Source organism: Canis aureus, chromosome 19, assembly GCF_053574225.1.
Source record: "Canis aureus isolate CA01 chromosome 19, VMU_Caureus_v.1.0, whole genome shotgun sequence".
Taxonomy (NCBI): Eukaryota; Metazoa; Chordata; class Mammalia; order Carnivora; family Canidae; genus Canis; species Canis aureus.
In genome coordinates this window covers 50,186,604-50,202,962 of record NC_135629.1, presented here as the reverse complement: position 1 = coordinate 50,202,962, position 16,359 = coordinate 50,186,604, and the positions used below count along the sequence as shown (strand labels likewise).

At 51.0% G+C, this 16,359-nt stretch overlaps 1 protein-coding gene across 4 annotated transcripts in view; it reads right to left on the bottom strand.

The window, feature by feature from the left end:
* The window catches only part of CACNA1A (calcium voltage-gated channel subunit alpha1 A), a 214,563-nt gene that overhangs the window by 33,590 nt on the left and 164,614 nt on the right, over window positions 1-16,359 (bottom strand). For all 4 annotated transcript variants that reach the window (XM_077859712.1, XM_077859713.1, XM_077859714.1 and 1 more), the window contains exons 25-30: window positions 13,746-13,845; window positions 11,871-12,031; window positions 10,317-10,454; window positions 8,547-8,748; window positions 7,067-7,231; window positions 4,541-4,651 (exon numbers count right to left, since the gene is read on the bottom strand). In XM_077859712.1, coding sequence (XP_077715838.1) covers window positions 4,541-4,651; window positions 7,067-7,231; window positions 8,547-8,748; window positions 10,317-10,454; window positions 11,871-12,031; window positions 13,746-13,845 — 877 coding nt within the window. The remainder of the gene's footprint in view (window positions 1-4,540; window positions 4,652-7,066; window positions 7,232-8,546; window positions 8,749-10,316; window positions 10,455-11,870; window positions 12,032-13,745; window positions 13,846-16,359) is intronic.

Below are 16,359 nucleotides of genomic sequence, written 5' to 3'. Positions count from 1 at the left end.
CCCACAAGACAGAGATGCCAACGCAGGGCTCCATGCCCGGCTGCCACAGCCGGCCCCGGGGTACATTAGGGGCACAGCTGCCGATCAACCCGAGTGCCCACAGCACTTATGGTCACTCAAACAGCAACATGCTGCCGTATCATCTGCTCTGAGGTCCCCCTCCCTGGGACCCCATGGCTTTCCTGGCCCCCGAGGGGGCCTCTGCAACCCGATTCAGCTCTGCTGGAGAGAAAGGGCAACCCTTTGGGCTTGCCTCTCTCTCTGACATATCTTAGGGCTCCCTGATACCCCAGATGCTTTATAAATGATGTCACTGGGATCCTCATGTAGACCCTCGGAGAAAAGGATTATCAGTCATTTTATATGAGGTGGCTGAAGCTCAGAGATGCTACTCGTCCATCTGAGGTGAGCAGCATGGACATGAAGAGTCAGGATTTGAACCCAGGGTTCTGAGTTCAGAGTTTGTGTTCAGACCCTGCTTATTATAGCGTGCTCGCTAAGAGAGAGGACTGTGGGTTCACCTCCCAGTTCTGCTGCTGTGTGGCTGTGGGCCAGTGACTTAACCTCTCTGTCCTTCCACTTCCTAATCTGAAGAAGGGGGATAGTAACAGGGGTGCAAAGGCCTTCTGGGCACACGCTGTGGGCTTCACCTCCTGGCCCCCTTGTGCTTAGATGGGGCCGTGTGTCTAGTTGCAGCCAAAGGGTTTTGAGCAGAGGCAGTGAGAGCCACCTTCTGGCCAGCGTGGGACTCTCCAGAACTCTTTTAACCCTGGGCTTGGTGACCATCAATGTTCCAGGTGGCAGATGCTCTGTGAGCCTGGGTCCCTTAACTATGAGGCTAAGGGCCCCCCTGCTGAATGTCACCCAAACCTTTGTTGGCTGGAGTGATTGAGATATGGGGGGTGTTTGTTACTATACCTTTTTTTGTTTGTTTTTTAATTTGTTACTGTACCTTAACTTGACCTATCCTGACTGGCACAGCCCTGGGCCGGGTGCTGGCTCAATCGTGCCACACAGGTACAGCACGCTGTGGTTAAAACACTGAAATATTCCACACGGTTTGAGCTCACACTGAGCGGCACCTCTGCCTGAATCCAAGGGTCTGGTTCGAACAGAGAGCCCTCAGTTCAAACAGTGGCTCAGTGCAACCTGCGCCAAACTCAGGCTTTCCCAGCATCCTTACAAAGCGGAGGCCAGGTTGGGGCTTGGGTCCCCTGCTGAGTGGTCAGTGTCTCCCCTGAGCCTCTGACCCTGTGGCAGCCCCTCTGCCTCACAGAGGAGAACCCAGGCTTTGGGGCTGTGCTTTTCCAGAATCAAATGCTTTCAGCATGTGGGAGTTAAACGTCCTTGGAGTTGGACTGGTTGGGCCTTAGAGCCCTCTTCTGGAAGAAAGGTATCACAGCAGTCAGATCATGAGAGTGAATCTAGGCGTGGAGTTTGGTTAGACAGTAGGTGCTCAATGAATGGAAGCTATTTTATACTCATCTGAAAGGAAGTCATGTTCCACTGGCCCTTCTGGTATTTTAGCAGATGCTTCTGGGGCCTTGCCTGCATCCCCTCATATTTTGATCGCACACCTTCAGGTACTCTGCCCAAGGGCTTCCCCTGGTTGCAAATTTGCTGGGGAATGAACAGCTCCCCTGGGCGCAGCCCTGGGCTTTGACTGAGGGGCACTGGAGGATAAATTCCCCGGCTCCCTCCTCTCCTCAAGTGGAAGGACTCTGAAGTATGTGCCCTCTAATGCCTCCTGTTGATCCTTAATGGAACTGGGCCCTTTTGCCCACAGTGGGAACTGGCTTCATAATTCACCCTGTACTGGCTGCCTTCTGGCTCCTGCCTCACTCCCCCTCCCTCACACTGAGCTTCCTGGGTTTTTGGATAAATGCTCACACTCAATTCTATGTTCTGGGGAGTCTGAATGAAGGCAACTTTCTAGGCATATGGCCATAGCCCTCAAGCCCCTGGACTAGAAGGCTCCCCCGGTCACCTAAGTTGCACATGGTGAACTAGGGCTTCATATAAACTGGAGGGGGAGGCCCCACGCAGGCCCCTGTGGGATGGTCAGGGGCGGGGGAGATAGAGCCCCAGCCCTCGAGTAGAGCCCCTTCATTACCAGAAGATAGGGGATTCAAAAATTGCACAGCATAGCTGTGTGGGGCAGGTCCCGTGCCTGAGCCTACCCACGCTCCCCGCAGCCCTGGGAGGCTGGGTGTATGGTACTCCTATTTTGTATATGCGGAAACAGGAGAAAAAGGCCAAGTGCCTTGCTTGAAGCCAGACAGTCAGAAAGGGGCTGAGGCAGGATTTGTACCCTGATATGGATACACCATAGCCTGATACCTACACCCCATACGTGTTCTGTGATCCATCCTGGTGGCATCCCCAGGACCGAAATGCTGGGTTGACGCCATTGCCCTGGATGCAGGGTGCCTCCCCCAGCCTGCTTGATGTTCAGCACAGGACCTGGGAGCCCAGGCTGTACTTTGGATACCCTGGGGTATTAGTTAAAAATATAGATTCAAGGGGGTGCCTAGGTGGCTCAGTGGGTGAAGCGTCTGCCTTGGGCTTTGGTCATGATCCTGGGGTCCTGGGATGGAGCCCCACACTGGGCTTCCTGCTCAGCAGGGAAGCTGCTTCTCTCTTTGCCTCTGCCACTCCCCCTGCTTGTGCTCTCATTCTGTCAAATGGATAAATAAAATCTTAAAAAAATACAGGGGTGCCTCGGTGGCTCAGTGGTTGAGCATTTGTCTTTGGCTCAGATCATGATCCTGGGGTCCGGAGATTGAGTCCTGCATCAGGGTCCCTACAGGGTGCCTGCTTCTCCCGCTGCCTATGTCTCTGCCTCTCTGTGTTCTCATGAATACATAAACAAAATCTTTTTAAAAAATACAGATTCAGGGGTCCCCACCTGACCAAGTGAATCTGAACTTCTGGGGTTGGCTCTGGGGCATCATTCAATTTTAGGAAATCTCCCCAAATGCTCCTGATGGGTGACAGGGTTGTGAGGTCCGCCTTGGAGGAGAAAGCCTTGAGGAGCCTTACTGCCACTCTTTCTGGCATTTATGGAGCCCTCACACCAGGCCAGGCTTTACCCTCGGCCTCCAGACACACTTATCTGTGCTGGGGTTTGTGAGGGCTCTTCTGGGGAAGAGGCAGAGGATGGGCCCTAGCGATGGCGAGAGGTGAGGTGATATAGTCGGGATGTGAGCTGAATCGAGGGCTCTCAGGTGCCAAAGCTGACACCCTTTGCCACTTCGGGACACCGGGGTGAGAAACCAGCCTCCATCTACCCTCCAGAGAGCCTGACTGACGCCACGGGGCTGTAGGCCATTCTCTGAGAGGTGAACTAAGTGGGTGGTCGAGAGGGAAGCCTTATTTCAAGTCTGAGCTCAGCCACTCACTGGGGACATACCAGTTACCCCAACACACAACCCCACCAGTTCAGGCCCTCTTCTCTGTTTTTTTTTGGGGGGGGGGCTGTGAACCTCCTTAGCCACCTGAGAAGACCTTCCTAGAGGAAGCTTTGCAAATGCATAAAATAAAATACCCAGTCTCTCTCTCTGTGTCTCTCATGAATAAATAAAAAAAATCTTAAAAAAATAAAAACATAAAATACCCAGGATTGCAAGGGCACCTGTTACCTTGAAATATGCTGATCAAAATATTCTTTTCAATGAGGATCTGATGATTCATGCACTTCCTCATTACCATACGAAATACGTTCTAGCTGCAGGTTTGAGAGTCGCCAGCATTTGAAGCAAGGATGAACACACACTAAATTTGGAGGTGCCTGCAATATCTATCACGCGCTAGGAAAATATCTAATTTTTATCAGTGACACGGTGATACAGACTGTACTAGCAACACTGCAGGGGGCTGTTTGCCTTCAAGACAGGAGGAAATGTTTAAAGTCCAGTTAGCAGCTTGTGAAAAATAAAGATGTGCTTTTTTTTTTTTTCCATATCTGATTTTGCAGATACTCCCCCACCCATCGCATCCCAGATCCCTGCAGGGAATCAATGGGCCTCAGGGCGAGACGTCTTGCATTAGTGGGTGATGAAGGCAAGCTAGTGGCTCCTGGATTGCAAGGCAATCAGTAGAACAGGCACCTTCAGAGCACCTGGCACACAACACGGACAGATACGGATTCATCTCAGTTGTCAGTTTGCACATCTGTGCGCTGCTTCCATTGTACAATGTACATCTCACCGAGGATTGTGGTTAGATTAGAACGGCTGGAACGCCATGGACCTGGCCTGTCTGGACCTCAGTTTTCTTAAAGTGGAGGGTAACTACTCCCACCCCTTGGATCACTTTGAGGCATGGCTGTGCAAGTGCGTGCCGTCAACAGACGTTGGGTCCCACTGGTGTTATTTGGCAAGCGTGTGAACGCGTAAGTAGGGTCTGTGGGCGCTGGAGGGATGCTCAAGTCACCGCTGGGGTTGTGGGTCTTGGGGCCAGGTGGGGTAAGGGACCATCACCCAGCACCCAGTGCCCCTCCGGGCTTCCCCCCAACCCATAGCTCTAGCCTCATACTTACCAGAATCCCAAAAGCCATGACTTTCAGCAGACATTCCAGCGAGAAGAGGGAGGTGAAGACGATGTTGAATACTCTCAGAGCGTTTTCATAAGCCACTGAGGCCCCATAGAACTGGATGGAATAGAGAGGAGGAAGGACGGCAGGATCAATGGGCAGGGTGGGGCCTGGGGAAATGGCTTTGGGGCTATCCTGTCCTGGGGAAGGCAGGACTTTGACACCAGGCTTCCCAATGTCCTGTGAGGTGACTCAGGCCCCAGGTGAGCTCTTCATGGGCTGGGCTAATCTTTTCACTTCAAAACAAGCACTTTCTTGAGCTCGCTTTGGCATCCTAGGTCCCAGGACTGCCTGCCTCACTGTGTTCCTGATAGGATGCAGGAGGATGTCTGTATCATCTCCTCAGCAGGATTTTCTTTTTTTGTTTGTTTGTTTTCTTTTTTTCAGATCTCTCTCTCTTTAAATCCTTACCTGTGCCCTACCATGAGACTATTCCCCAGACCAAGACTTAACACATTTCCAGAACTCCCAAAAGTGTCCTTGCACCCCTTCCAAGTCGGCAACTTGCCCTAGAGGTAACTGCTATTCTGACTCCTTGTGAAATCTTGCCCAAACTATTTAATTAGATCAAGTTTATAACCTTTAGCCCCAAGTGCCAAGTTACAGGAGACATGGCAGGTGAGGAAGTAGTTACAGTACCCCCACGAGAATACCAATGCACCCAGAGGTGGGACTGTTTTCATTCAACTCGTTTGGTTTCCTGAAAAAGTCAACAGCATGGGGGGGAAAAGTGTGAGGAAGACAGAGATTTAAAAGACAAAAACCAGAGGCCATGTGTAGCCATTTGGATTTTGGCTCAAAAAACAACTCATGGGGCACTTGGGTGGCTCAGTCGGTTAATCATCCGACTCTTGATTTTGGCTCAGGTTGTGAGATTGAGCTCCATGTCCAGCTTCGCACTGGGTGTGGAACCTGCTTAAGATTCTCTCTCTCCCTCTGCTCCTTCACTACCTCTAAAAACCCAAAAAACCCAAAACATCAACTCATGCTGTAAAAGACATTTTGGGGACAACTCAATATGTATCTTAGAGAATTATCACTTAGCATGTTGAACATAAGGATATGTAGGACATTTTCTTACTTCTTAGAAATACATATGAAGGATTTAAGGACAAAATATTGTGACGTCTATCATTTAAAAGAATTTAAAAAATAGATGCAATGTCCAGAATGGGCAAATCCATAGAAACAGAGTGCAGCCTGGTGGTTGCAAGATGCTGGGGGAGGGGGATGGGGGGCAGTGACTGCTCATGGGGACAGGGGTCCCCTTTTGGGAGGATGAAAATGTTTTGGAAGTAGGGAGAGATGGTGGGTGCACAACTTGGCGAGTGTACTAAATTGCCACTGAACTGCACACTTTGAAATGGTTAATTTTATGTTATGTGAATTTCACCTCAAGAAAAAAGAGGAAAAAGGTAGATGAAGCAAACATAAAATATATTCACAATGGGTACCGCTGGAGGATGACCTCGAGACTGGGTGTTCATGAGGGTGGGGTTCAGGAACCTGCAGCCCCAGCATCCTGGGGATGGTACTTGGAATTTCAGGATCCCAGCCCCACCCCGGATCTGCCAGAACCAGAATCCGCTTATTAACAAGATCCCCAGATGATCTGTGAACACACTGGGGTTTGGGAAGCGCTGTGCTATACTATTCCTTTCTGTTTGAAACTGTTCATGATTATAACAATGAAAAGATAAAAGAACTTGCTATGGAGAAGCATTTCAAGCAAAAATAGGCACTGCTTTTTCGCCAATTCAAAAATTAGCAGCTTAAATAACGAGTGTTTTTGAAGTGTTGAGAAATGTGCTAATGTCTTTGCCTGAACATCCTCACTCAATCCTCATCCTCACCCAGGGATGGGAGGAACGTGCTATTATGATCACTCCCGTTTCATTGACAGGGAAACTGGGGCCTGATTGTTGCTGGTCCCCTGTGCAAAGTTAAATGCTGAGATAAATAGCAGAGCTGGGCTTAAATCCCGACCTTTGGTCTCCAGACCACAGGGTGAAAGGTTCTGACTTTTCACCCTGAAGAGGCTCTGTGGCCCCAAAGGTTGCAAGGTCCCCACCTGCCCTCCCTTCCTCAATTCATCCACTGAACATTTATGGAAGGCCTCCTATTCCTTGTGAGCCAAGGATTCACTGAACCCCAGGAACTCAGGGGTGACCAGGACTTGCCAAGGCCCTTGGAGCTCACAGGCTACGGGGTGTGGCCATCAGGCAATCTATGCTGATATTACGGCATGTGGGGTCACCGATGGGGTGTCTGCAAAGGTGGGTGCCTTGGGCAGTCATGGGAGGTCAGGAACCGTTTGCCAGGCGGAGGGAACAGCCAGAGCAGAGACTCGGTGGCAACACAGTGTGATATGCGTGGGAGACTTGCAGGCATATCTCCCTTTGGCCAGAGGAGGGTGGGTGTGAGTGTGAGGGGCAGGTGCGCAGCAGGGGTGAGGCAGGGCTGGGGGCTCACCTTCATCATGAGAACGATGGTGTTGAGAGCGATCATGGCCATGATGGTGTACTCGAAAGGTGGAGATACCACGAACTGCCACATGCGGTACTGGAAGCTCTGCTTGTTCTGGGGCATGTGTCGAGTCAGCGGCTTGGCACTGATGGCAAAGTCGATGCAGGCTCTCTGCGGGAGAGAGGCAGGGGGTGTGAGGGCCAGAGGCAGGACAGAGGCGGCTGGACCCTCCCCATCTAACTGGCCAAGGCTCTCCGGCACATCTGCTTGAGTCTGCCGCCAGCCAGGATTCCTCACTCCCATAAGCTCTTCCCCACAGCCACTTTCTTCTGCCAACAGCTATGGCATCATCTGCTAGATCTCGCACTGGCACGTCCCCTGTTATCTCTCTGAATCCCCTTAGCAAACACGGGAAGTGGGTACTATCAGTAATCCTAATTTGCAGGGGAGGAAAACAGGCTCAGAGAGGTTAAGCCACTCGCCTGAGGCGGCACAGCTGCCAACTGGGTCAAACCTGAACTTAAGCCAAAGTCTGGCTTTGAAGTCTATCCATTCTTTCCTACTGAATACTTTGCTTCTTTTCCTCCTTCTTTTTGAGGGAGGGAGGAATAATGGCTATTTAGTCTTAGGGACCAAAAGAGCAGAGGGAGGATGCATTCTGGGTCCTCCACCTAGTTTGGATGATTCTAGAAGGGCAAAGGGCCATGTCTGTACTCTCCGGAGGACAGGATTTTAATTCATAGATATTCACCACCCCACCCTCGGGGAGATTATGCTTCCTCACCCCACTAACATCAGACATAGATGTGTGACTTGCTCTGGCTAATGAGATGTGGACACAAGTGACCTGTGTCACTTCTGGGCACAGATCACAAAAATTGCCCATGGTCTGCCATTGTCTCTTCTTTTTCTTCTTTTTTTTTTTTTTAAAGATTTTATTTATTTATTCATGAGTGACACCGAGATAGAGAGAGGCAGAGACACAAGCAGAAGGAGAAGCAGGCTCCCCACAGAGAGCCTGATGTGGGACTCGATCCCATGACCCCGAGATCATGCCCTGAGCCAAAGGCAGATGCTCAATCACTGAGCCACCCAGGAAACCCAGCATTTTCTCTTCTTGATCCGAAGTGTCTCAGAGAGGAACCAGAATAAAGATGATGGGGACCAGAGTCACCTGGTCATGTGGTGTTGAGCAAGAAATCAATCAATCTCTTTGTGGATTCCTGGCACTGAGATTCTGGAGCTGCTTGTTACTGGGGCATAGCCCAGTCCAAAGTGACCGATACAGACACCTTGGGTTGGTGTGTTTTTCTACCAGAACCCCATGAAGGGTTGCCCTGCAGAATGAATTCTCCCTGGACAATGCTGCTGTGCCCTCCCCAGATGCCCCCAAAAGCCGTTTCCTGGGTGTGCATGTGTGTGCGCATGAGCACACGTGTGCGTGTGGTGGTGGTTTTGTCAATCTTTCAAAACTGGGAAGCGGCACCTCGTTTTTCTCCAGGCTGTATTCCTCCATCATCTTATCCCCCTGCTCCTGGAAGGTGATGATGATCAAGGCCACGAAGATGTTGACGAAGAAGAAGGGGAAGACCACGAAGTAGACGACATAGAAGATGGACATCTCCATGCGGTACCCGGGGCTGGGGCCTTGGTTCTCGAAGGTGGCATCCACAGAGTGCTTGAGGACCCTGTGAGGACCGGGGTGGGCAGAGGGGAAATGTGGGACAGGTCACGGGAATGGAGGGGGATAGTAAGAGAAAACAGCAACGAAATGAAAGTAGTCACTGTTTTCTGACTCTGACTGCTGTGGTTACTTTGTGAAGCCAGAAGCCTTCCCAGCTTCTCTGTCTGTGGGAAGTGTTAGCAACAGGGTCAGTTACCTCTACCACCATGTATTGAGGGCTATCAGGGGCTGGTTGTGATTTTATTCATTTTCTTGGCCACCTTCTCAGGGAGGTTATCACGGGCCCCATTTTGCACACGAGGAAATCGAGGTTTACCAAGTTAAAGTGACTTGCTGAAGTTTACCCACTAGGGCCTGGCCACGTTGGGATGGGAAACCAGGTTGGTGGTGATGGATGGAAGGGTGTGTGGGGTCATGGAGGCAGATTATTGGCGTGTGGGGGGCATTTAAGCATAGGTGGTAGTGGGAGCTGAGGAGGGGTAGTAGGGATGGACATGGGAGTGTGCATGTGCATAGCTGCTCTGAACAGTTGCACAGATTGTGCACTGCTCAAGGGTTCTGCATCTAAGAGGTGCCATTCATACCGCAGACATGATAGATTTGTATATTTATGATGACAACTTTTGGGCAGGTAGCCATGAAGTACCTCATTTGAACAAAATCATTAAGTATATTGCAATGATTTTTCTGACAGATGGAAGTGAAGTCTGTCGAGGAAGGGCTGTCTAAAAAATTCGCTCAAAGGTGCCGTCTGGGCTAGCACTGGCCTCATGTAAGTGGGTACCGAGTGTGTGTGTGTGTGTGTGTGTGTGGTGTGGGGGGGTGGGTAGAAAGGCACATGAGGGTTGGTGTGTTTCCTGAGAGCAGAAGGAGGGAGGCGAGGATGCTGAGGGCATACACTTGCATTTCTGAGACCTCTGGGAGGAGGACCGGGACTAGGGTGAGGAGAGTGAGGCACTTGCCTTGGACATAAATCAAGGAGGTGCCAAACCTCTCAGTTGTCAAGAGAAATGGTATCTTACTGCAATTTAAACAAATCACAACGAATGCCAAAAAACAAAAACAAAAAACCAAAAACGAATCCAAAACCAATGACAACAACAACAAAAAGCCCATAATGAAAAAAATTAACATTTTAAGTAAAGACAGTTTAAGTAAAAATCGGACTTGCACGATTCAGCCTCACCCTAGCCCTGACCTTATTCTCGGCGAGTCAAAGGGACTCAGAAAATGTCATGTCCACACCCTGGTCTTGGAGATCTGTGCTCACCAGCACAGGAAGGGTTAAGAGGATGTGATCGCCTGTGTCTGTGGAGCCTTCCTGCAAATTCGAAGCACTTGCCCGTTCTGATGCTCAGGGTCTGGCGAACTGAGGGCTGGATTTCTGCCCCAGCACGTGCAGGCTGCTGGACAGCCCCTCATGCGCCTAGCAGGGTCTCCGCCTCGGGAAGCCAGGAGCAAACCCCTGGCTTTGTGTCCAGGCCTGTCTCGGCACTGGGCTCTCGGACCCTTCCCCATCCTGTTCCCTGGGCCCCCTGACTCCTCCGTGGGGCTTTCTGACGGGCCACTTACTGTGGCCAGCCTTCTCCTGTGGACACGGTGAAGAGAGTCAGCAGAGCCCACAGCACGTTGTCGTAATGGAACTCATACTTCTTCCACTGTCTGTCCCGAGCCTTCACCTCGTTCTTCTCATAGAGGAGGTACTTGCCGCTGCCACAGAAAATTGGGGCCATTAGTGAACAGAGGAAGGGGACACTCATCTTTGGCAATTGGAGATTAGGAGGAGGAGGAAGAGGGGCCCCCACCAGCCCACACTGCATCCCTCAGCCCAGGAAGCAGCAGCCCCCCCACACCCCCTGCCTGTGTCTCCACTCATCAGTGCGCATCCAACTCGGAGACAAATCTTTACACGAGGCCTGACTCAGCACCAAGCACTCTTCTAACACGAAAATTTCTAATCCTGTGGGTGGGAGCTTTGGGGGGTTGAGAGGAGAGAGAGAGAGAGGAACATCTCTGGATCATCAGGCCAAGGTGGAGTGGGGAGGTGGAAGAGGGAGGGGGGCGGCTGCTGCTTCTTTTCAGGGCAGGACACGAGGCTTAGCCCCAGACATGTGGCCAAGTGTCTGGGGTCTTTCCAATGTCAGGCCACAGCCACCAAAATAACTACAGGCTGACAAACTTCTCATCCACAGCTCCAAAATCTAGAAGGTTCTGAAAACCAAACATTGTCCTCTTTACTCGGGGCAGGGGGTGGCATGTAATGGCCCACAGACCAAATTTGCACCTGTTTACGGCCCACAAACCAACAACGGGTTTCTACGTTTCTAAGTGGTCGAAAACAAATCAAAAGGATGCATTCATGACAAATTAAATTTACTTGACATTCATATTTTCATTTCTAGAAATAAGGACACAGACACGCCCGTTTGTTTCCGTTCTGGCTATTTGGAGTTACAACAGCAGCAGACAGGGGCTGCCTCACAGGGGCTGTAGGCCCCATAAAGGCAAGAGTACCCACCTTCTGGCCCTCGGCTGACAAACTTTGTCCATCTCTGATCTAATTAGTCTGGCAACGAAACCTGACCTGACTGGACGTGAACGAGGCTCTTCCTACTTGTTATCTGTGCCATTTGGTGTAAACAGTTGCATGTTTCCCAGCAGAATACCAGTTAAAATGGTTTGATTACAGGAATGCCTCAGGTTCAGCTGAGGGTGTGATGTCCTATGTAGAACGGGTCCTATATGATTTTTCTAAAATCACAAAATATTCTGAACTTTGAAACGCATTTGCTGGTAGTGGTTTTAAGATAAGGGACGCCTGAGTGGCTCAGTGGCTCAGCGACTGCCTTCGTCTCAGGGTGTGATCCTGGAGTCCCGGGATCAAGTCCCACATCGGGCTCCCTGCATGGAGCCTGCCTATGTCTCTGCCTCCCTCTCTCTCTCTTTGTGTCTCTCACGAATAAATAAATAAAATCTTAAAAAAAAAAAAAGATAAGGGAATGTGGGTGTGTATTCATAACCCCATTTGACAAAGGCGAGGACAGAAGCGATGCACCAAGTGGCACTACTGGCCACCTCCGCTGCCACCAGTCCCCGCGGGGGACTCTGAGGAGAGCAGAGACCCACCGGCAGTCTTTCTCGAACTCCTTGGACTCATCGGTGCAGTGGAAGAACTTTCCCTTGAAGAGCTGCACGGCCACCACGGCGAAGATGAACATGAACAGCATGTAGACGATGAGGATGTTGAAGACGTTCTTGAGTGAGTTCACCACACAGTCGAACACGGCCTGCGGGGGAGAGGCGGGTGGAGTTGAGAGAGGGCGTGAGGGGGTGGGGTCCCGCCTGTGACACCTGTCTCCAGCAGCCTGTGATACCAACGTGTTGCTAATGTCCCATTTCATGGTCATGGCCATGGGCCGAGTCATGCGGCTAAGGCCACGCAGTTCTGGGAAGTCAGTGCTGGGGCTGGACTCAATTCTGAGTTTCTTTGCCTCTAAAACCTCGTATTAACCCCCCGGGGGAAATGGGACCACTTCTGGGAGCCTAAGACACATGCACAACTCTTGAGGGCGGGAGGAAAGGGCCTCCCTAGAGTAGTATTGCCTGTTAATTCTGTGTCCCTGCCTCATGCGCCTCCTTGTCCCCCTCCATCTGGAGGTGCGCTCTCCCTCACTTCTGCCCACTGAGCAGTAGGGGCCTTTGTGGCTTTGAGAGACAACTTTATGCACCCAGATTCTGGCCCTGGGTGACATGGAATCTTTCCACCATCTCCCCAAGAAGGCAGGGGTCCCGGCCTGCAACGTCTCCCAACTGTTCTGCTTCCAACCACGGTGGGTCCCAACCACAGGCAGGCAAGTCTCCTCGAATGTACTGGAATTTCAGGCTAGCTCTGTATTTCTAACCACCACCCCCCCGGGTGGGGGAAAAGGGTGCACAGCTTTCACGGGGGCTTTGGAAGGGGGCTGCCACCCAGCAGAGGGTGAGGAACCCCAGCACTGAATATGGCTGGACTTCCATGTATTTCAATGCAGCAAGCTTTCATGTCCAAGACAGCCACGTATCGGTGAGTGACAGAGCCAGAGTCATGGGGGCGCGTCACGCCCAGGTGACCGCCGATATTCCTTTAGGTCCTGCAGGCGCCCCACGGGAAGTAGTGCTGAATTACACAGTAACAGAGTTATTCACTTTGCACCCTTCCCTTCGTTCCTTTTGAGCAAAAGAGAAAGTCTTGCTCAGTTACTACTCTGTTAACACCTAACCCCAAAACTCTTCCTTTTCATCCCGGAAAGAGCAAGCATCCATATCCAAAGCCTTTTTCAGGCAATCTTCTTTGGCTATATTTTAATAATGGTATCTTATTTGGGGGGAATGTATTTAGTTTTACCTTCTATTAGCATTGGGTTCTGGTTTTCCACCTTGGAAACCTTGGCGTAGAATTTGCTTTTAGTTCACTTAAATTAAAAAAAAAAAAAAGTGGCGACTTTAACGGTAAGTAGGAAATAGTACAGCTGGCCCTCAGGTGGAGCATCAGTTGAAAAGGTGTGTTTGAATGACTAGGTTGCATTTCCTTCTCTTTTCTGCTGTTTCTCCTGAATGACAAGCTTTGGGAAATGCTGGTTCATGCTACTTTGGCATGAGAGATAACAGAGCCTAGAACAGGTTGGTGAAAAGTTAAAAGTTATGTGGGACCAGAAACCTAGTTTCCTGCTGCTCACATTAGGGCTGTGCCCTATTTTATCCATACAATGTCCTCCTGTGAATTAGGAAAAAAGGGATCCCAACCTTAAGACATTTCATCTAATGGAAAGCTGTCAGAATACAGATTTTCTTAGATCAACTCCCTTACTGCCATCTGCTGGATAGTTGTAATAATGAATATATCCATATATGACGGATGTGATGTTATCAGCACCCCTGTCAATGTAGTATCCTTGAGCAGTGTGCAACCTGCCCAACTGTACATGGCAACCCTGACAGGTCTCCCACACGCCCCCGTCTCACCTTGAGCTTTGGCAACCGCTTGATGGTTTTAAGAGGTCGTAGCACCCGGAGGACTCGGAGGGATTTGATCGTGTTGATGTCCTTTCCTTTGCTATTGCCACTGTGGAGGGATGTTAGGGTGCGGAGAGGGGAAGACAGGGAGCAGAAGTCAGTCTGGGTGGTAGGTGGCCCACAACTCTGTGTGACTCTACCCTCTCAGGCCTAAAAGTCTGGGGTGAGCCTGGCATAGTCCTGCCCTTGCTGGGGAAGAGTGGTCAGCACCCCTGCTATGTTTGGGCTCAAGAGGTAGTCAGAAGATGGCCTTCTGTGGTTCTGGTGGTAGGATTTAAGGGCCCTCTGCCACTTGGCTGGGTTGAGTACCTTCAGGGGGTGGCCCTCAGACCCAGCAAGAGGGGACCTGGCTGTCCTTACGCTCATTGGAGGTGGTCTTGGTGGGCTCTTAGAAAATGGGATTCCTCACCCCCGCTTCCAACAGGATTCAGGAGATACTTAACGTGGCCCTCCCCCAGTACTCCCTGGGCCCACCCGAGGGGAAAGAACCAGGACATCAGATGCCCATGTTGAATCTCTGCCACGGTCTCTTAGCCCATCTTTCCAGAGAGCTGCATAGAGGTTCAGTCCAGGGTCTACTGGACCTGAGCCTTAGCCGTACAACCCCTGCAGATGCCACACTACCCTTGGCCAAGGTCCCCCCAGAGGAGCATACTGGGTGCAGCCATCAGAGGCTTGTGGTTAATAGAACTCACCCCCCGCCCCAAGTCGCCCAAGTCAGAAACCCAAGTGTCACGTTCAGCTTCCTATCCTCTGACCCCAACCGGTTACCCTCCTTTCCTCTCCATCATCGTCCCTGGCCACTATCTCAGGCTGGACTCTCATTACCCATTTCCCGGCTTCCCCCCGCTCCCTGTCTCTCCTTCCACCTTTTCTGCACACAGTGGTCTAAGCCAATGACCATGTCACTCTCCTCCTCAGAATCCTTCTGGAGCATCTGAATCCCTGGACGTGAGAACTTCTGGTACGGCACTCAAGGCTCCTCGAAATCCAGCCCGACTTACCTTTACCTTTGCATTCCCACCGTCTGCTACACACACCAAATCCCAGCCACATGCTCTTGCCTCCCTCTGCTTTTGCACATTCTGTTCCTGCTGCTGGAAATGCCCTTCCTCCACCTCACCACTCCCAGGACCATGCAGCCCCCAACACCAAGCTAAAAGCTCCTTTATCTGGCAGCCTGCCCTGATTGCTGGTGGGTTCAGCTGGCTCCTACTGCTGTTCCACAATCATCTTTGGTTCCGTCTTTGGCTTTGGGCTTTAGACCCGAGGGGTTCGGGAAAACCCCTCAAAGGCTTAAGCTGTGATTTATTCCTTGATGTGTCCATTTTCCCTTTAATCCTGGTTCTCATCCCAGCCTCGCCATGCACCTGGTGTGTGGTCTCAGGATGTGCATGAACAGATCCAGATCCCAGAGTTCTTTGAGGGTCCCCCAGCAAACATCTCCCTACAGTTACCTCGTGGGTCATGCGTAGTAGAGCCATCCCGGGGACCCCCACCATGGTGTGTCGGGATATCTGGACACACCACGTCCATTCTTTTAGATCTCTTTCTTCTCATTTTTCAGGGAATGGGGGAGGGGGGACTGGACGTTAGCCTGCAGGGCACAGCTGTGCTCCAGAATTCAGCTGGAACATGTTTTTCCCTTTTTAGAGCCAAAGGCTGTTATCTCAAGGCTGTGCCCCTGAAGTGTGCAACGCACATCAAGAAAGTCACTGGGATAATCTGAGGCAGAACAGGGACACAATTAAATAAGTGGATCACACAGGGAAACCAGCTATTTCTTCTTCAAGAATCTTTCAGGCCTTTTGCTTTAGTAAGAGTGGAAGTCTCCGAGATGTGCTAGGAGGTCTTTAATGCTTTCCCAGCACTCACTAATTTCTCTTGAATCCTAGCACCCGGCTTGAGTGTGACAAGCCACAATGCCACTGTTTCACTCCTGTGGGATTCACCTTTCCAGCTGTGGTTCTGTCTGAGGCTAACAATACCGCTGTACAGGGATGATCTAGTTTTCCAGCAAAATTGAAGTGAAGTTTAGACTATGTGCTGGTGGAAAAAAATGTCAAGCAAGTGGACATCTAGCTTGTATGTGGAACCGGGTACAATCCTGAGGGGCTGAACGGCTGACATTGGGAAACGTGCCTCCCATGGGCACTTCTACTCCTCTGAAAAGGACTCCCTGGCCTGCCCCTGTGGCAGCCCCTCTCCCAGGATGTACTTCGCCCTTGGGTGAGGCTGAGAAATAATCTTTTTTACTGAGGCATTGAGGAGCGTTCCTGGCAGTTTGGGTACTGAGCATGCAGGAGCAGCTTGATCCAGGAGTTCTCACAGAAAACAACCCGATTTTGAACCACTTTGCTGAAAGTGTAGATGCTCCTCGGGAGGCTATACTTTTTCCTCCCAGAGCCCAAGTCCTGGTTGTGTGGACTGACCACCCTTCTCCCATGTTGGGGTCTGGACACGCTTACTCCTCTGGTAACCACCCCCCCTCCCCATGCTTGTCTGCTTGTTGAAATCAGATCCCGGAGAGGCCCCGCTCCCCCATGTCCTTTCTATTCTCTGC